The sequence below is a fragment of the Clupea harengus genome, chromosome 10 (genome assembly GCF_900700415.2).
Source record: "Clupea harengus chromosome 10, Ch_v2.0.2, whole genome shotgun sequence".
Classification (NCBI taxonomy): domain Eukaryota; kingdom Metazoa; phylum Chordata; class Actinopteri; order Clupeiformes; family Clupeidae; genus Clupea; species Clupea harengus.
This window is the reverse complement of record NC_045161.1, coordinates 798,840-819,729: the sequence shown is the minus strand read 5'-3', so window position 1 is coordinate 819,729 and position 20,890 is coordinate 798,840. Positions and strand designations below refer to the sequence as shown.

General features: G+C 42.4%; 1 protein-coding gene across 1 annotated transcript; it reads left to right on the top strand.

The window, feature by feature from the left end:
- The first annotated feature begins 11,783 nt into the window (after positions 1–11,783).
- Positions 11,784–19,203, top strand: LOC105908715 (LIM/homeobox protein Lhx4). The gene is made up of 6 exons (XM_012837279.3): positions 11,784–12,262; positions 14,847–15,018; positions 16,346–16,548; positions 17,172–17,326; positions 17,549–17,720; positions 18,265–19,203. The coding sequence occupies exons 1-6, from the start codon at positions 12,184–12,186 to the stop codon at positions 18,651–18,653; spliced, it is 1,170 nt and encodes a 389-aa protein (XP_012692733.1). The 5' UTR covers positions 11,784–12,183; the 3' UTR covers positions 18,654–19,203.
- The last annotated feature ends 1,687 nt before the right edge of the window (positions 19,204–20,890 follow it).

Sequence of the window (20,890 nt, the reverse complement as noted above, 5' to 3'; positions counted from 1 at the left end):
ACCCAGCAGACCCAGCCGAAGCTCACCCAGCTTGTGCGTACCCTACAGCCAGCGCTGCCGACCCGGACCCCGCAGCCACCGCTGCCGACCCGCACCCCGCAGCTGACCCGGACCCTGCTGCCACAGCTGCCAACCAAGATCCTCCAGCATCCGTTTCCGATGCAGGCCCAGCAGCACCCTCTGCCGAGACCGGTCCAGCAGCACCTTCTGATGGCGTCGCTGCTGAGGGCTCTGCTGTTCCAAGCGCCCCTGGCCGGAGTGCCCCTGTCCCGAGCGCCCCTGGCCGGAGTGCCCCTGTCCCGAGCGCCCCTGGCCGGAGCGCCCCTGGCCGGAGCGCCCCTGGCCGGAGCGCCCCTGTCCCGAGCGCCCCTGTCCCGAGCGTCCCAGGCGCCCCTGTCCCGAGCGTCCCAGGCGCCCCTGTCCCGAGCGTCCCAGGCGCCCCTGTCCTGAGCGTCCCAGGCGCCCCTGTCCCCAGCGTTCCAGGCGTCCCTGTCCCGAGCGTTCCAGGCGTCCCTGTCCCGAGCGTCCCAGGCTCCCCTGTCCCGAGCGTCCCAGGCGCCCCTGTCCCGAGCGTCCCAGGCGCCCCTGTCCCGAGCGTCCCAGGCGCCCCGGTCCCGAGCGTCCCAGGCTCCCCTGTCCCGAGTGCCTCAGGCGTCCCGGTCCCGAGCGTCTCCGGCGTTCCTGTCCAAGGTGTCCTTGCGCCGGTTCCAGGCGTCCATGCGCCGGCCCCAGGCGCTCCGGACCCTGTCTCCAGTGTTCCTGGGTTCCCTGTCCCAGCTGCAGCAGACCCAGGGTTCGGTGCCGCCAGCCCTAATGAACCAGCGAGTCCAGGTGCCACGTCTACCCCAGCCACTGGCCCTGCAACCCCAAACACCAATCGATATCGCTGGCATCTATTTGTTGTGAGGGTTATTGTTGTGTTTATTGTTGGTCTGTTTGGCCGGTCGCCAAAGACTCTGCCCCTGTTTGGCCACCCACCCGGCCGGTCGCCAAAGACTCTGCCCCTGTTTGGCCATCCACCCGGTCGGTCGTCAAAGACTCTGCCTCTGTTTGGCCATCCACCCGGTCGGCCGCCAAAGACTCTGCCCCGGTTTGGCCACCCACACGGCCAGCCACCAGACATTCTGCCCTTGCTTGGCCGTCCACCCGGTCAGCCACCAGACCCTTCTTTCCAGCCTTCTGTCTGGCCCGGCCTGCCCGCCTGCCTTGCTCTGGACCCCCTCCACCCACCCTAGGTGGATTTGATCTGTTTGTTTGTGTGTTTTTGGGCTGTCTGGCCCGGTCTGCCCGCCTGCCTTGCTCTGGACCCCCTCCACCCACCCTAGGTGGATTTGTTCTGTTTGTGTTTAGGGCCGTCTGGAATCCGGCCCTTAGAGGGGGGTACTGTAAGGTCTGTGTTCTGTCCATGTCTAATTTCTGTGTTTGTCTCCCTTGTGTGGTCGCATGTTTGTTCCCGTGTCTAGTCCTCGTGCTTCCTTGTTCCCGCCATGTGCTTTCCCTGTGTTTGTTTGTCTGTGCCATGTGCCCTATTGTTGTTGTCCGTGTCTCCACCCCTCACCTGTTCCCAATCTCCCGGGTTGTGTGTGTCATTGGGTTCACCTGTGTCCTGTTAATTCCCCTTGTTTAGTCCACCTGTGTCCTTGTCTGCCCCGCCTTGATTGTTCTCACCTGTCCCTCGTTATCTGTTGCCTGTGTGTATATATAGTCCTTGTTTTCTTGTTCCTCGTTGTGTCGTCGTAAGTTTGTGTTTGATGGTATGTTCCTTGTGTTTCCACTGCTCCTCGTGTATTCCTAGCGTTTAGCGCTTCTGCCTTGTTCAAGTGATTACTCGTGCTTCTGACCTCTGCCTGCCCTACTACTATTCTCCTGCCTATTCCCTGTGTGGATTTGTTTGCCTATTTTTGGACTGCCTACCTGTGTACCGAACCCTGCTAGTAAACGTTTATTCTTCTGAATCTACCCCTGTGCTGAGTCGTGCGATTGAGTCCTGCACAACACCCACCAGTCGTAACAGAATCTGCATATGCCAGGCATGAAGTTGGCATAGAGGAATCTGCATACGCCAGGCATGAAGTTGGCATAGAGGAATGTGCATACGCCAGGCATGAAGTTGGCATAGAGGAATCTGCATACGCCAGGCATGAAGTTGGCATAGAGGAATCTGCATACGCCAGGCATGGAGTTGGCATAGAGAGTTGCAAATTCTCACATTCATTCAACTGTTGATACATCTGACTGTGAGCATGAAAGATGGTGAACGCAATGTTTTTGTGCATATGCAACATCAATACACGAGGGCCAGAGATGAGGGTGAACAAACTCTATTCCTTCATGATACATTTATTCAAACTCTATTCATTCATGATACTGGCCCAAGTGACTTTGGTTGCCTCATCTGAAAGGACCTCGAGGGGGATGATTGACGGGGTGATATGTATGAAAAACATTCATGAACACCACCTCACTTCTGCACCTGCAATGGCGATTAAACGCAATAATGCGCAGTGATGTTGTAAAGGCCTCACAAGAATGTTTTAAGGCCACAATCGCAGTCGCCTAAGCTTTGGGCTCTATGGAATGCCTTGAGACCATTTAAATTATTATTAAATTATTCTACTATATAAATACATACATTTTAATTGAATTGGATAGACCATTTTAAATACCCATTATGTTTTTTTTATGACATACATGTTCATGAACGTAGACCTGTTTTTAATACCCAGTCATGATGTTGCACCTGTTTTTAAAACTTGATCATGATTATAGGTGTATTTAATACCTGTTAGTGAATTTAGACCTGGTTTTGATAGACAATTGTGATATTGCATCAGTTTTTAAATACCTGATCATAATTTTTTGAACCTATATTTATTACCTGCTCATGTCACACCTGTTTTCAAATACCTTTAGAACCGTGAGAGACCCTTATAAAAAAGAAATGGTGTTGGCTGATTCATATTGAGTAAAGTAACAGCAGATGTCATTCCCTCAACACTATGCCATAGTTTAGTTTTCCAGCAGTAGCAATTCTCATCCTGTCCAAAAGCTTAATCCACGTGAATCTACAGAAGATGGCTTCATAGCTACATGTCTAGTCGTTCAAATCCAGTAGTTCAAGTGTCTTTTTACTTTTATTTCATTTTGTTATATTTCTAATGTAAAGTAGTATTTATTTATTGTTACACCAGGTTCTATTGCTCGTAGCTTGAATATTCTCTCCCTTGTACGTCGCTTTGGACAAAAGCGTCTGCTAAATGACTAAATGTAAATGTAAATGTAATGTAAGGTTGATGGATTCAAAGCCTTTCTTTTTCATTTCAATTCACTCAATGAATGTCGACATGGCTGTTTTAATAGATACAGACGTACAAATGCATTCATCAGTTGGTACACCATGCATCACGGCTTCACCAGACTACATCTGTTTCTGTCACACGCACGAGGGGGTGAATGTTGGGAGGCATGCAGGCCTGGGGATAGATGTTGATGGACCAGGTGAACAGAGACTCCAGAGGCAGGGCCAGAGACTCCAGAGGCAGGGCCAGAGACTCCAGAGGCAGGGCCAGAGACTCCAGAGGCAGGGCCAGAGACTCCAGAGGCAGGGCCAGGTGAACAGAGACTCCAGAGGCAGGGCCAGGTGAACAGAGACTCCAGAGGCAGGGCCAGAGACTCCAGAGAGGGCCAGGTGAACAGAGGCAGGGCCAGGTGAACAGAGACTCCAGAGAGGGCCAGGTGAACAGAGACTCCAGAGAGGGCCAGGTGAACAGAGGCAGGGCCAGGTGAACAGAGACTCCAGAGGCAGGGCCAGGTGAACAGAGACTCCAGAGGCAGGGCCAGGTGAACAGAGACTCCAGAGAGGGCCAGGTGAACAGAGGCAGGGCCAGGTGAACAGAGACTCCAGAGGCAGGGCCAGAGACTCCAGAGGCAGGGCCAGGTGAACATATGAGGCAGGGCCAGGTGAACAGAGACTCCAGAGGCAGGGCCAGGTGAACAGAGACTCCAGAGGCAGGGCCAGGTGTGAGTGGGCCGTGGGTGGAAGGCTGAGACGTCTGGGAGGGGTGCAGACCACAGACAGCTATGCCCCCCGGTACTCCCTCCAGCTCTTCAGGGCCCTGGATGGCCACAACTGTCTCCTTCCCAAGAGTGAGAGGAAGCTCCCACCATCAGTCCTCTGTTGTTCTCTCCTGAGAGCTGCACCCTTCCTCTTGGTCCCGCTGGCGTAGTTCCTTCATTTCCCCCTTATGTCCTCTGGAGTCCGTGTCCACCCATGGTCCACAGAATTTATATTTATATTATATTTATATTTATACCTCATCGATCAACACACTCACATCCTTGGGTGTGAATTGGAGCTTTCGTGATTGCACCATTTTCACATATAGGATGTCTGCCACTTGCATAAAAGGCTTCAATAGTAAATAGCATTGAATATGCAGCAGGTGTTTTCTCATAGATTTCCCACCTGTTCACATTTACCTGATTACCTGAATGACTTGCTTGTTAGAAGACAGAGCAAAAGGACAGAGCTAATTTTAATATTCCCTTTATGTGTAGGCTATGTGCGTGTAGACCTATTTATAAAGGAATCATAAATCAATCGATTGAGAGGATCCCTTGCCATTATGAAAAGGGAAGAGCTGAGTTAAGAACCCGCGTATACCGTAATAAAATTACGTTTTCCGTGGTGGGACGTCATACATGCGGGTGTACCGCACTGAACCACCAACATGCTATGATTCAGGATGTCGGGCCAGGATTTATGAAATATCGCGTTGAAATGTTAAGTTGAACACCTATTTACAGATATATTTGAATAAATGCATGGTAATAGTTCTTCTAGTTATTCTCTAAGAAGCGTAGGCTATTATTATTGCTGTTGTTTTATATTAACAATATTAACAGGCTAAATAATAATAATAATAATAATAATTGCACGCTTTGAAAGTCTTAAAAAAACACCTTGAAACATTGTGGTTCAAACTGTGGTTTCTTACTATGGTACGGTTTTGGAAAACAGTCGCAGTTCAGGTGTTAGTTTTATGATACATTGTAGCCTGTTAGTTCAATTGCCCTACTAACCTCCGCTGTTGTTGGGAACCGCACCCTAGGGAAACACTTCGAAAAATCAAGATAGGCGGTCTTAAGGAATGACGTAGCACTAAGAAGCTCTGGGAAACGCTCCCTAATAAGCCAGCTGTTTGTTTAACTAAAATTGACAATGGACAGACCCTGTAAGGCTATTTTTACAAGGCTATAGTCTACTTTCAGACATGGTCACAACTTTTTTAAGGCTAAACGTTAGCTTCATCTGAATGTGTTAAGGGCTAGCTATGTGTGGTCCAGGCCAACCTTACAAACGTAGGCTATCTTTTAGAGAGGGCATAGCCTACCTTAGTTAAACGCACTGGGAAACACCTTAACAAATTCTACAAATTATATCTATCTAGGTAGCCTATCTTAAGAGATATTTTACGAATTACGTATCTTAGAGTTAAGAGTTCTGCAACTCGCCCCAGGTAAACGCGCCTCAGACCACCTGATGTAAAATGCAGTAGCTTTCTATAGAGAATCACACATTCTCCAAATTGTTCACGTCTTGCTTTAAAGCCCATGCCAAGCGACTGAGCATTTCGTCTACGCGGTCTAATGAGGGACCTTCAGAGCACGTCTCTTGGATGATTTTAATATATTGTTCATAACGACTGGACATTTTCCCTACAGCGGTTCAACCACCTGCTCTTACAATGATTCAACTGCCTTGTCAAACGCAGCGTCAATTCACTCCGACGTAGGCTATCAATTGCTAAATCTTTTAAAAGGACTAATGCAATTTAAGAATCTTCATTGCCTGGGCATTGTCCACTCCGGTCTGTGGTGGGATTTTATAGACACAGGGCATTGACTTGATTAATTTCGAAAACATATTTTTTTACGGAGTAGGCTAGACTACAGAATATTTAAATCCATACATTATTATTATTTATTATTATTGTCATTATTAACAATAATAATAATGTAAGCATTTTATTAGGCCTACAACTGTTTTATATTTCACATAATTCCTTATCCTTTTTATTTTATTTCTAGCCTGTGCGTGTTTGTGCGCACTGCCTCAGGCAAACAGGCGTTTCTCTGTTTATTTCAACAATAGCTGACAGAATACTGCGCCCCCCTTCTAGTAGCTTAATTACGTAAATGGACAGGATCTGTCAGGAGACTATAACTATTCCCTAATAGAATTTGCCCCCAAGTGCAATTTAATTTTCTTCTTGCCTTCTCCGTAGGTCCCCCATCTCCGTCCCAGCCACCACCTAAAGAATTGATGCAAGTAGTCTGACACGGAAAGAACGGCTTGTAGCGGTCTTCTATTAGTTTGTTCTGACATAAGGAAAATACAAAGGTAGGCCTTTCAATAGGACCTGACAATGTCAACGTTAAAATAGCGGAATCCGTCAGTATAGAGATAACAGACAATAGGCTGCCGAGCGGGGTACCTCTATGGACTAGCCTATTTAGAAAGCTGTCCATCGTTCGCGATACTGAACCATATAATTTAGGTAGGTAGCTTTTTTGCGTGATAGTTTTGGTTTGGGAATAATAGTCTATTCAGGCTATGGCGTATGATGTTTGATTCACAGGCTCAAACGCAGGATTAGTATATATTTTATGTATGGGGCATTGCAATCAGGCAGGCCTGCAACTGACCTGCAAAAGGCAAAATAAAGGGTGACACGCTATTCTGCCCTGTCTGGCCAACAGTTGATCTATGAAATGTTATACCCTTTTTAGGCATGTCTAGGCTCATTTAAAGTAAAGAAATAGAACACTTAAATGGGTTTTCGGCACAGCTGCATCATGGTTGCGCTAGGATTTTTTCCTGCTTGCCGGTGTCCAGAAATAATTTAGCCTATACCTCACAAATTCGAACCCTGATCAATAACCTGTTCAAAACGCAAATAATGTAGCCTGTGTATGCCTAATGTAGGCTTCACCTAGGTTGACAAAAGAATGACAACATCCTGCTTAGACACGTGAAACTAAACTAAAGAAAGAAACTAAAGTGCGGCTTTCAGACCCACACGTTTCAAGCAGTTTGAGACTAAATGAAAACACAAATATAGGCTAATGTTTACTGTTGGTAGCTAGATCGTTGTGAACCCATGTTTCTTGCAAAGCCTTACCTATGCTGTAACTTATGAGACGAGATAAATCCTATATAGCCTATTGTTTTTTTGTCAACATAAACGTGGTTTGGATGAACTGAACTGCCCCAGTGAAGTGCATAAGCCTATAGCCTACCTGGGCCCTTCTTAAGGTTGCTGCCATTTACCGTCACTTTATAGAGACTATCAAACGAACTCAGAGAGCTGCTGATGTTTCCAATAGATTACGCCCTCCGCATAGAAATATAACTATTTGATTAGCTAATCACCATGATAGGTCTGGCGAAGCTCAGACTGAATCTTCCCGGAGAATGAAACGTGATTGGATAAAATCCCCCGCGCTGTCAAATGGAAGTAGGTCGGAGTTTGTGACTGAATTGATCAATAAGATAAGATAATAACAATAAGATATGATTTATTTTCTTAGGTTAAAACAAAAAATGTCCGGTTTAAAGATATGGTATACCCCATGTTTTGAATGAGCATCGTTATTGGACATTTCTAACGGCAAGTTTATAATTTATCGGGTTTTTTTATACATTTTCATCAAGCCAGAACCGGCCGGCTAATTGTCGGCTAACGGAATCCCTGAGCTGCATGTAGCCCAACCCGGCTCTGCCTGTGTCCCATCAGTGGGGTGTTATCAAGAATACGGAATGTGAAGGAGGTGAATTTAGTTAATGTAGCTTACATGATTTACACGTGACAATGTGAATCTCGTGGTGGATTTGGTCAACTCCTATTTCAACAGGAGTGATTGCAGAACTAGCCTATCTGTAAATCGCCGTCTGTCTCTTACCGACGTGTTGGTCGCAGTGTGCTTGCCCCTGCCCGATGTGTGTTGACTGCAGTGTGCCTGCCTTTCTGGAGATCGCCCCAATCCTCTTCAACAAGTCTACTCCACTGTGAATTTATTTCAAAATCCTAACTCATGAGACATTTTCCCCTGTTGTTTGTGAATTGTAGGCCTATTTGTATCTTTTGTGGTAGCCTACATGTGAATTGACCTTGGTTGTCCTGAAAGGCGCTTTTAAATAAAATGTATTAAGGTAGGCTATTATTAAAATGTAGGCCCATTAGGGTCTTATTAACTACAGACCCACGGAGCGAAGCTCAACCTAAAAATGAGGGTAGGCTGTTTCAGACTCCATCTGGCCGTGGTTCAGGCTACCCTAGACTACAGGCAAAAAAATAAAAAATAACTGAGCTGCTAGTGAATATTTTGTCTGAATATCAGTCTGCATTGCAGGCTCATTGAGCGATCTGAATTATGCTTCATTGATTTATTTCACATTTACATATTTCATTGCTTTGTGTTGCGGATATTTTGACTCGCGACTGTAGTCTTGAATAGCCCATAGCCTCTTTATTGTTTTTACGCTTGGCATTGTTTTGCGTGATATTCCTGGAACCAGATCCACAGAGGTGTTTGGATAATGGACAGATAGATGTTATCGATTTATTACTTTAACTGATAAGATTGATTTTTGAAATGCTAAAGTCGGTGAGCTGTTACTTTGAAATACTACATCTTATTAGAGATGACAAGGTCAACGTCAGTGGCAGAGGAGTCGCCCTCGCGCTGAGTTATGGCCTGCAGGTTGCTCATTGTCTTCCCGAATGACCATAGGCCCAGTGCCTTCTGCAACCTGTCAGCATGAACCCTTACACCTACCAAATGTTTTATTTTTCAATAATAGAAAATAGCAACTTTGACTCATAGACTTTTGCAGTTTATACGCACTGCTGTGCATTATTCAATGAATTGTACTCATTTTCTTGGTCAATACATAGGCCTGCCCAAGATAAAGAAACATCTTTAAGAGGAAAGATTTGTAATACCAACAACATGAAGTCTATCAAAATCATTATACAGTTATCATGGAAATCACATACCTGATGAATCAGGTCATGTCATCATGTAGCCTAGGATAGGCCTACTGTAACAATGTGTGCATGTGGGAGGGGGAGAGAGTGGAATACGCAAATAATGTAATTATGCACTCTGTAATTATGCACTTGTTTTAATTAAATCTAGCAGTGCATCAGTTAACTAGTTTGACGAAATGGTTTGCGTTTAAGAGCATTTTTTTTACTTTGGTCTTTCACCACAATCCCTATTCTTTTTAGTGTGACCCTCAATGCAATCAACATAATTTCATAATCTGCATAGATGAATGGGAATCAAAATGAGATTGTCGTGTGGGATCATTCGTGACCTGCTGCTGGTGGCATGAACGGCCACCAGCTCATGTATGTGGAGCGCTTCTGGAAACAACACACCCATGCATTGTCCATTAATCTACTTGATGACCATTTTACTTTTATGAAATCACGTTTTAAACATTATTCATGCCATGAGTAATTCCCACACCTTTATTCACTGACATGGAAAAACGCCCTCCCCGGATCACCTCTTTGACCTAGTTAAAAATTAATTTAATTAACAGGTCCATAGCCTAAAAGCTCAATTCTTTGGCTAGCACAATGGTGTGCGCAATAAGGCCGCTACGGCAGGCGCTTAACAAGACAGATCTAAATAAAGATTATTTGTCCTGTTCATAGTGACACCAGCTTGGAGTTCAGGCGGAGGACTTCTTTATCGCAGTGGTAGCCATTTTAACTACTTATTTAGGCTACAGTTTTTGATGCTTCAGGATTTGGACAGTGCTGTTTTAAAACCAAGACTTAGCATAAAACACACACACACACACACACACACACACACACACACACACACACACACACACACACACACAAACACAAACACACACACACACACACACACACACACACACACACACAAACACAAACACACACACACACACACACACACACACACACACACACACACAAGGTGAAAAATGGTGAAAAAAATATATTACACCTATAGTGAGTGGTATACAACCTGAGCGCTTTTGGGTATCATTGAGGAAGGAATTTGAGGATGAGGTCGAAGGAGATATTGAGGAAATAAGTAGGCTAAATCAATAAAGGAATATTCTGATTTTGACGCTGCACACGTCTGAAACTAGCCTATCTGTTAGGCTTCTCCGCTGTCACGGCTGCTTTTGTTTTATATTTTCGTTCCACAATCTCTTCCACTTTCTTCACTAACTTGTGAACGTAGGCTATAATATGACCCCCCCGTCCCTAAAAAAAGAGGGGAAAAAGATAGGCCCTAAGCTTCCGTCAGTAACGACTCTTCATAACTTTGTCAATTATGCCTCCATAGTATAATCTATCCCTTTTTTATGATCTTAAAATAGCTCAATTTAAAAAAGGCTGAGAGCTGATTGACTACAATAAGTTATAATAAAGGACGGGAATGTATCGTTGGAACAACACTGACAAATGTATTGTTAGTTGTAATTTCCCTGTATGTCCTGCTGGTGACCCCAGAGTGAGAAGTTCCTGTTAAGCTCTTAGCCGTGTATGACTATTCCAGACACGTAAACCTACGAGCGTTTTGAAGAAGGGGAGACCGTGTACAGATTTGCTTAATTTCTGAGCTGGTGTCTAACGTAATGCGATGCAACTCACAGACATCATGTGTGATGGCATCAGCAGTTCACGTTCAAAATATCAGCTTGTGCCTCAATCTCTGTGATAATTTTTACTTACATATAAGTTATACACAGAAGTAGTTTTGTGGGGCAAATTTGTAACTTTTAGGTTTTGCTCCAGATTTTGACTGCACAATTAATGCGTTTTGACAGGAACACAAGTGACAGGTGGTTGTGATCAGTGATTTCTGAAGTAGGTGCTATAGCTGCAATACAATGTGGTATATTCCAATAAAGCCTATCTTATCAAAAATTTGGAGAGGTGAATTGATTCATTTTCTTTCATTTTCCAGTACTGTGCCATTGGACAAAAAACATTTTTCTAAATCGCTTCAAATTTTCCGAGTAGTTGGACGGATGATGTTTTTATTGGTCTTTTGATCAGCATGGTAATTTAACAAAAACGACCACCGCTTGTCATGCTCCTTCTAGACATAGCACCATGGTTTGCGATTCTGCATCTGCCTTGTGGATTTTATTTGTCCACACTTCATGTCCACTCCGACATAGTTCAACATCTTTCATCAACAACAAATCAGGGAAATTAAAACAAGAAAAGATTGTTTCGGTTGACACACCTATGATAATTGCTTTCAACGAAATAGGCCTATAGCCTATTCTGACAGTATAGCCTAGCAATTGGCAATTGAATAGCCTGAACCAAATGAAATGTAGCTGCTGGAATGAAAAAATGCTTATTAAATTATCGAAAACATTATTAATATTATCATTGGCACACGGCCTACAAATTAAGAATGAAAACATGGCTTAATCACAACGTAATGGCGTCCAAGTCGGTGTCAGTTTATAATGAAATGGTGTTGGAAATGTCGCTGACAGTTTGAGCTGTAATCATGTTCGTCTGACCTTGAAGTTTTACCTTTATGTTTTGGCTACCTTATATGTAGAGTAACGTGGGTCTATCCTATCGTATCGTATGCTAAGACCTATTCTCTGTTTGAGACATTCTACAGGACCAAATTAAGTCGTTTTAGGTACTGAGTCTGAGTAATGAGGATATTGTGTACCCTATCCAATGGTAATATCTGCAGAAGAAAGAAAAAAGCCTTGAATTCAAGATTCTCAGTCTTTTTACAGGGCTTCACAGCCTATCCAGAGCGGGCTTATCCATTTTCGCTGTTCTGCCTTCGCTCACCTGGGTTCAAAGTAGGCGCCGCCCCTCCGAGCTTTCATCTGGGCTCCTATTGGCTTCTTGGTGGGTCTCTGTTGTGTGAACGTCAAATGTGCCCCGCAGTGTGAATGTATCAAATTACTGGTAGACTCGCACCAAAAGCACGGGGGCCATCGCCTCCCACAATTTTAAACAAGGATAACACAGCGAAGATTGATAAAGGATACTGCATTTGTTTTTGTTTTTCACGTATTTAAATGTATATGGGAGATTTGGAGACCTCCACATAGCAAGTGTGCGTTGCCTGGACCAGACGACAATGATGCAAAGCGCAGCGGTTTTAGCTTCAGAGACTCCTGTGAAGGGGCTACCGGACATACTTGGAGTGCCAATGCAGCGTAAGGTTTTTCCTACCTCTATTTATCAGGGCTATTGAAAGACGACTGTCAAACCCGTTCCAAACTGCTGTAGAGTTTTTTTGGGCTAAAGAATGAAACCGCATAGGATGTAGGCTATCTGTGCTATAGGCTACGTCGGCGAGGGGATTGCGCATTTAAACTAGCATAGGCTGTCAGAAATGTGTGAACCTGACTGCTGTGGCTCGTTTTCTGTATACATTTACTATGTGTACGGTGGTGCTGTCCGTCTAATTGACCTGTTACGCCTGTTAAATGAGGTTTGAAGTTAATTTTACATAGGCCAACCTTTTGTAAAAAAACAAAAAAACAAACACAATACTGTTAACCATTCTTTACATTCAAATAGGTTGATTTTGGCCAACATAAGAAACTATTTTTTTTTCTATAGGCCTCTACTGACGTGATTAGGTTACGCCTATCAATGTTGCGTTTATTTATTATGTTCATTCATACATTTTCGGAACTTTCTTTAGGCTATCTTGTTTATCTTTAGGCCAGCTGTCATCGGTAAATTCCGATTTTATATTCTCTCATGTTAATTAAATGCTGGTTTTGTTAAAGTAGGCTAAACGTCTTTAGACATTGGACATTAGGCTACAGCATTAAACCTCATATCAGATTCAATAGTTTACAGCCTAAATACAGGTTTCAGGTCTATCCAATGTTCTGGGGAAAAATTGCCATTTTTATAATGTCAGAGCTAGGCTATATCAAAGCAAGCATCAAAGCAGCAAATAACCTATTATCTTGGCATCTGCTCTTTATCTCTACTATGTTAATCTCTGTTAGGCCTATATAATCTGATCGCGCGATCAAGATGGAGATGAATTGGATAAATTCCTGACCTAATTATTCTCATATGAGCCAGCAATATGCGCGTGTGGACACTTTACTGTACTATAATGCTTATTTAGAAATGATGACCCTGGAGCTTAAAGACTAGCGGAGATGGCCACTTTGAAAGGATGATGTCACGTAGGCCAAAAGTTAAACTACATTTGCATGTTTCTTAATAGAAAAACGGCATGGGCCTAATCAAAAGAAATACATTTCTAATTTGAAAAATTACGTGAGAAATAAAATACATACTATCGCATATGTTCAAAAGGCTACATTTTGAGATGTTTTAATGGAGAAATTGGCCAAAAAATAAATACATTTGAGACGAGACTGGTAGGCCTAGGTTGTTGACAGATTGTCAATTATTAAATAGGATTAAAAGCTCTATCTCCCATACTAGTTCTCGATGTAGTTAGGGTCTATGTAGCCGAAATATCTCAACCTATGACAAGTCTATGTTGTAGGCTACCTAACTAATCTAACATGGTAGCTTATGTTTTAGGCCTACTTGACTCGCATAACCATCCAGAAGGTAGCCTAATTCATATTTCATATTCATATTCATATAGGACATTGGTGGTTATATTAACACACATTTCCAGTACGCCTGTGCGCAAAACATCCATAGTTTATATGCGCATACACCTAAATTATGCTATATTAGTAAAAGTATGTAAAAAATTAGAAAACATCGTCTGCACTCAAAACATGACCGTTTTTTTTTTCAGTTTAAAATACCCGTTTCCATTACTTTTTGGAGGCAACACTCTTATTCGTACGTCGCTGAATGAGGACGATATCGTAGGCTAAATAACACTGATAGGGTGGAGCACTAACAATATCCTCTGAAGGCCTACGTTTAACGAACAGGGCTGTAACAATGATCAGATCTATTGTGATTAGCCATACCGCGACGTCAGAGATCGTCGGACAGCTAGGCCAAGGTCAAAGATTGTGCGGGGGGCCGATCTCTGTTGCGGGACAGCTGCTGCCTCAGCTCCATCACTTCCTTTTCGATTTCAAGCGGGACAACTGTGCTGTTTTCAAGAATGATTTTTTTTTGTGTTGCCATTTATTTGTCATAGCTATTCAGATGAGCGTAGCCTACTTATATCTCTGCATTTGTTATATGGCAGGACTAATTTAATTAGTTTGTTGTTTAAATTAATTAACTATAGACTTAGCTTAGCCACTTATCCTCTCTTATTTGGGCTTAGCATTTATTTAGGCTTCGCAGCGATGGAGCGATTTGGTAATTTTCTAGTCTCAGACATAGGTTATCTAACAGACAGGTCTAACAGGTAGAGGAGTTTTTATTCCAGTGCAATTTATCCAATAGACCTAGGCTAGGTTTACCCGAACAGGCCGGCCCTCCTCTTTTGTAATACGATAAGGAATAGGCCATCTTTAATCTTTTAGCTACATTAATCTACATTAGCCTATTATACTGGCGTTGTTGTGTTCTTGTATTCTTCTTCTTCTTATAACTACTACTACTACTACTGCTACTACTACTACTACTACTACTACTGCTACTACTACTAATAATAATAATAATACTAGTAACAATAACAACAATAATAATAATATCTTCACCACCACCACCAACAACAATAATAATAACAACATTGTTATTATAAGGCTAGTAATATAATGTAGCCTACAATTATGATGATTAAGGCTGAGAATTCTACTTAGGCCTGCTTATACCTTTTCTTCACAGAGATCCCTCAGTGTGCAGGCTGCAACCAGCACATCCTTGACAAGTTTATTCTGAAGGTTTTGGACCGGCATTGGCACACTAAGTGTTTGAAGTGCTCCGATTGTCAAGGACCGCTGGCAGACAAATGCTTCTCGCGGATGGGAAATGTCTACTGCAAAGAAGATTTCTTCAAGTGAGTTTACCTTTCTACTAATTTCTTCGCTTCAAATGTTTTTAATAACCGCTGCAAGTGAAAGCGCTTCTTGACTTTGACAAAGACATAAACAATGTCTTTTCCCTTGACGTTCGGCGTTATAGGCTGGCATTTGATTTCCGTGTAGGCTTACATAACCTTATTTCCCAAATCTCTCTTCTTCTTTGGAGAGTGGGAAAAATCTAAATGAAATTATCGCGAGATAATATTTCATAATGTGCAAGTTTAACAACAGCTGCATAACATTGAATACGGTCATATTATCTTATTTTATATTACTCTAAATAATACTAATACATTATACATCATAATAAACAACAAAGAATTATCCATAGGCTTTGCAATTCATATATAGTAGTTCCATATAGCAATAGAGAGAGATGAAGACAATTGCTGTGTGACTGCCTTGAGTTGAATATGGCTGGAAACACAAACACAAACAGACACAAGTTTTTTTTATCTTTATTTCCTTCTTTATAATATTCTTACAATATTCTTTATTCTATTTTTACCATTAAATTTCCTTAGCAACAAAGATGAAAATTAAGTTTGACTTTAACACAAAACAGGATCAGGACTGGCTTTCACTAAATCATGTTTTCGAGGATCTAATGTCAGGAGCTTTAGAGAGACCTAAAAAAGCTACTGAGTCCCTGAGTGGATGCTAACTGTATTAGCTGGCCCAGGGGACAGACCAGGAGGGCGAGGGCTGAATTTTAAAAGTGTAGGGATGCTGGAGACAAAGAGCTGATCTGGCAACCCATTCAGGGGCAGGGGTGTGTAGGGAGGGGGATTTCCCCACAGCAATGAGCAAACTTCACTTACTCTCTCTGATTTACAGCCTGGGGAAGGACTGTGCTTAATTAGTTCTCTTCCTGTGTGTTTGGTGATGGCTGCCCCCCCACACACACACACACACACTCATTGATTTGAATCCATTTGTCAAAAGTGGGATGAGCCCGCTGACAACAGAAATGCATCCAAATGCATTTTTTGTCTAACAAAACCATCTCCCCTTCTCTGCTCCAGAATAAACACTATTAGTAACTGAATCTCTACCATGGTAGTGACTATGAATTCATTCTTTAGTAACACTGGCCACGGTAGAATTTAATCATACCAGCAATCCACAGTCACTTGTAATTGCTGCTCTGAAGCTGTGACCGATTCGAAATAACATAATTGTGTCAGATCCTTTGTAATAATGGCTTGTGTGACAATAACAGGTCATTATTTGGCTAATAACAACTATTTGTCTATTTAGGCATGTGTATATTCTAATGTTTGTGTGTGATTGTATTTGCAGACGTTTTGGAACAAAGTGTGCCTCATGCCAACAGGGCATCCCCCCTACGCAGGTGGTAAGGAAAGCCCAAGACTTTGTGTACCACTTGCACTGCTTCTCCTGTGTCATCTGTAGCCAACAGCTGGCCACGGGCGATGAGTTCTACCTCATGGAGGACGGCAGACTGGTGTGCAAAGAAGACTATGAGACGGCAAAACAAAATGGTAGGTCACCAATGGTAGGTAACTCACTACTTAAAATAATTGGTATAGCTCAATCTATACTGGTTGATTTTTAAGGAAACAAAATTGATTTCATTACTTAAGTCAGTAGTTTACAGTTACCTCTTGTACTGCACCACTGGCTAGTAGACAGTGCAGCAGTTAGTCATTAAATACAGGATGTGTACCAGGATAAGAAAGCACAAGATGTCACAGATCAGTGAAAGTAATTCAGCACGCATGTCAGTGTCATAAATATTAGTCTGAAGTGACCTGTTATGGATTGAAATCTGAGGGTCTATTGTGTGGTGCACACTTAGATTTTCTTTGATTGATTATGTTAAGTGATGTGTTATGCATTTATGGTAAACGCCTCAGTAACTCCTTCCCTAGGGAGATTTACATTCCCAGTTTTAATGGGGACATTTTTAACAGGGTTATGACGACAACACATAACACCCCAGCGAAGTAAAGCAAAAGCCCAGCAGATTATAGAGCAAAACAATATTGAAGAGCAATGACCGTGACAGAAGCAGAACACCTCAGCTACCATAATGTCCTCTCAGAGATCATTTATCTGTACTCTTGGAACGAAAACAAAACGATTTTCCATTTCTGGCACACAGATGATTCAGAAGCAGGAGCAAAACGCCCACGGACAACCATCACAGCCAAACAGTTAGAAACCCTGAAAAGTGCTTACAAGAACTCCCCAAAACCAGCAAGACATGTCCGTGAACAGCTGTCGTCTGAGACGGGATTGGACATGAGAGTGGTGCAGGTATTTCAGATTTGTATTTAAAACAAGGATGACAGATGCGAGGGATAGGAGCTAGATTAAAAACATATTTCACATTTACATTTACATTTACATTTAGTCATTTAGCAGACGCTTTTGTCCAAAGCGACATTCCATGCTTAGGCTGTGACTGAAGGGAATAGTTCCCTTTCGGTTTCAAAACCTTCAAATTCTGTGTGAAACATCTGTTATCATAACTTACAGGTTTGGTTTCAGAACCGCAGAGCCAAGGAGAAGCGTCTGAAGAAGGATGCGGGCCGCCACCGCTGGGGTCAGTACTACAAGAGCGTCAAGCGCAACAGAGGGAGCAGCAAGATAGAGAAGGAGAGTTCAGCCGAGGATGTGGGTTTGAGTGACAGTGAAATCAGCTTCAGAGGTAGGCACAGCTTCAGTCATCATCACCCTTCCCTTCATTCTTTCATTCCTTCATTCCTTCCCCTTCTTTCTTTCTTTCTTACTCCTCTGAAAAAATACTACAGAGGCTTTTGACACTTGGAGATTTTTGAAAGACTGTGATATTTGTGTGAATTCTCCTGAGGGAGGTCTCTTGTCCCAATTAGTACCATTTCCTTTTACCAAAACACAAAAATAGTATTGTGGACGGTCTATAAAGAAGGAAAGGCTTTAAAAAGGACCTTTTATTCTTTTCCATTTGTCACTTTCCGTTAGTGTGTTGTATAGCTTTTTGTGCATGTAAGCTTTTTGTGCAGGGTGAATAGAAATATACAGTATTAGAAAAATTGTGTTTTTTGTTAAACTGAAGCATGTAAATCTCTGAAGCAAGCTGAAGCAAGCATAATAGGTCCTCTTTAAATGAATTTGTGATAAATGACTTAGCAATTCACCACCTTTGACATGAACACATGGTCTGTAAATCTTACCAATATCATACTTTTTTTCTTTCTTTTTTCTTTCTCAAGATGATCAAATCCTGTCAGACTTGGGCCACAGCAACAGTCTGTATGCCAGTGTGGGGGACGTGGCTAATGGGGGCGTGTTGAATGGAAGATTCTCATTAGATGGAGCCGTGCAGCCTTTCCATGACGTACGAGCCAGCAGCCCGTACGGGCTCCCCCACTCCCCCTCCTCCATCAGCTCACTGCCAGGCCATACCCCACTCCTCAGCAGCCTGGGCTTCTCCATGGACGCTATCATGGCACAGGGGGGCCAGGCTGGGGTTGGGCAAGCTCTGCGAGTCATGGCTGGTGGGCCGACCTCTGACCTTTCTACAGGGAGCAGCACAGGCTATCCAGACTTTCCCACCAGTCCCGCCTCCTGGCTGGATGAAATGGACCACTCTCAGTTCTGAGCGCTTGAAAGGAATGCTGCTAATAAGCTCCAGATGATGGACGGTTATGGACTTTATATTAATATTTCCCCAGGAAATCAGACATATTTTTTCAGTAAAGAGGACAAGGGATTGTGCTAAACGTATCCAACACAAGAACACCTTGTGGTAGAGGCACCCTCTTTCAGGAGAAACTCAGAAGCAGGATGGACATCTGAATTTGAAACATCTTATAAAGAATCACTGGAGAATATCCATATTAAGACTATGGATTTTGTGTTACCGTAATTTATTTACAGTTTGGTTTGAATTCCCATCTAGATTTCCACCAAGGCATCACATCCTCATCCGAAGACAAAGTAGAACACAATCAAACAGAGAATCCTTTAAAAGGTATTCCTACATGTCTCTGATTGCAGCAGGTTAATTTTAATACAACTGCATTCACTGACAATGCACTTTAAATGTGTTGTCTCCAGCTCACTACAGGATGGCAGGATGAATGCACAATGTGGTCATTATGTGGAGAAAAAGAATCGTGTAAAAGGGAATAGAAATGTATAGTTGTGGCAGAGGAGTTAAAACACTTTAAAAACAGGCACGATTCAAGGTTTTTGAGAAGCATTATTATGTGTGAATGCGTGGATGTGTTTGGGTGCCATCGAAAATTGTTTACTTATTTGTTCACATTTGTTAAATTATAATGAGCATATTTATTAAAATCATTTTAATGATGGCAAACACTAGCAGTCATGAACAAAAAACCTGCATTGATCAAAGGAACCTGGTTCTACAAACGTGTGTTGGCCCATATGATATGTGTCAATAACACTTCATGGACGCTCCAATGTCTGTAGGTGTCATTTGTGCTTGACCTGAATCTAATTTCCCAATTGTGTCACTGAGCCACACTCTTAACTTTTGGAAAATGAGAGAGAGGATTAACAAAACAATAAAACACACATGGCATGACCAATGAAAGGCTAATGGAGTTCTATTAAACAGCTCAAGCGTTAACATGTTAACCATAACATCATCATTCATTAACAACAGTTTATGAAAAACAGACATCTTTGAGTTCCAACAGACTTCTTCATGTTTTGGAGTTTTAATTGTATATTTTGTACTGTTTAGAAGGTGTTGATTGTGTTTCGTTAGCACTATTTATGCCATGGGACTTGGTGACAGAGCACTAAATCGATTGATATATGCCTTCTGTGCAATGGGATGAACTGTGTCAAGTCAAATCTATGAGAGAAAAAATAAATCCGAATTGCCTTTGGGTTACGATAGTATTTCTTTTCTACCTTATACTGTGATCAGTGTACTACTAGAATGACAGCTCTTTTGTATTTCCTTTGCTTTTCAGTGAATGGCTTCAGAAATCGCTGAGGTAGTCATGGTGATGTGGTTGAAATCACTGAGGTAGTCATGGGTATAGTGGTTGAAATCAATGAGGTAGTCATGAAATCACTGAGGTAGTCATGGTGGTTGAAATCACTGAGGTAGTCATGGTGATAGTGGTTGAAATCACTGAGGTAGTCATAGTGGTTGAAATCACTGAGGTAGTCATGGTGGTTGAAATCACTGAGGTAGTCATGGTGATAGTGGTTGAAATCACTGAGGTAGTCATAGTGGTTGAAATCACTGAGGTAGTCATGGGTATAGTGGTTGAAATCAATGAGGTAGTCATGAATTCACTGAGGTAGTCATGAAATCACTGAGGTAGTCATAGTGATGTGGTTGAAATCACTGAGGTAGTCATGGGTATAGTGGTTGAAATCAAGTCTAAAGGTCAGTGTGCTGCTATGACAAATTAACACTTGATTTTAAAAATGAAAGCAGGGATATACAATTATTACACTGCATGTGTGTGCAAAAATGTAATAAATAATTTCAAATGAACATATCATAATCAACAAACCTTCAACATATCACGTTGGTCATTATGTTTTCCAACAAAATAGACCTCTGAAGTTGTTATACACAGGAGAAAATGTTGTGCTATTGGTTTGGGATATTCCACAGTGGCCAAACCTCAAGCTTATGCAAGTGTTCATACACAGCAACCTATCCTATGTATTATAACACATCCTACACAGCAACCTATCCTATGTATTATAACACATAATACACCCCAATCATTACTTCATAACACTTTCCCACAACAACCCATGGCTATGAAAGAAAGTCATGAGGCTTTACTATATTTGCACATACCTTACTCTTAAAATGTCAGTAGTCTTGACAGAAGACTA

Coding starts and splice junctions, on each gene's coding strand:
- LOC105908715 (XM_012837279.3), top strand. CDS start 12,184: ATGATGCAAAGCGCAGCGGTTTTAGCTTCAGAGACTCCTGTGAAGGGG. Junction 15,019..16,345: donor TGCAAAGAAGATTTCTTCAA/GTGAGTTTACCT, acceptor TTGTATTTGCAG/ACGTTTTGGAACAAAGTGTG. Junction 17,327..17,548: donor TGGACATGAGAGTGGTGCAG/GTATTTCAGATT, acceptor CATAACTTACAG/GTTTGGTTTCAGAACCGCAG.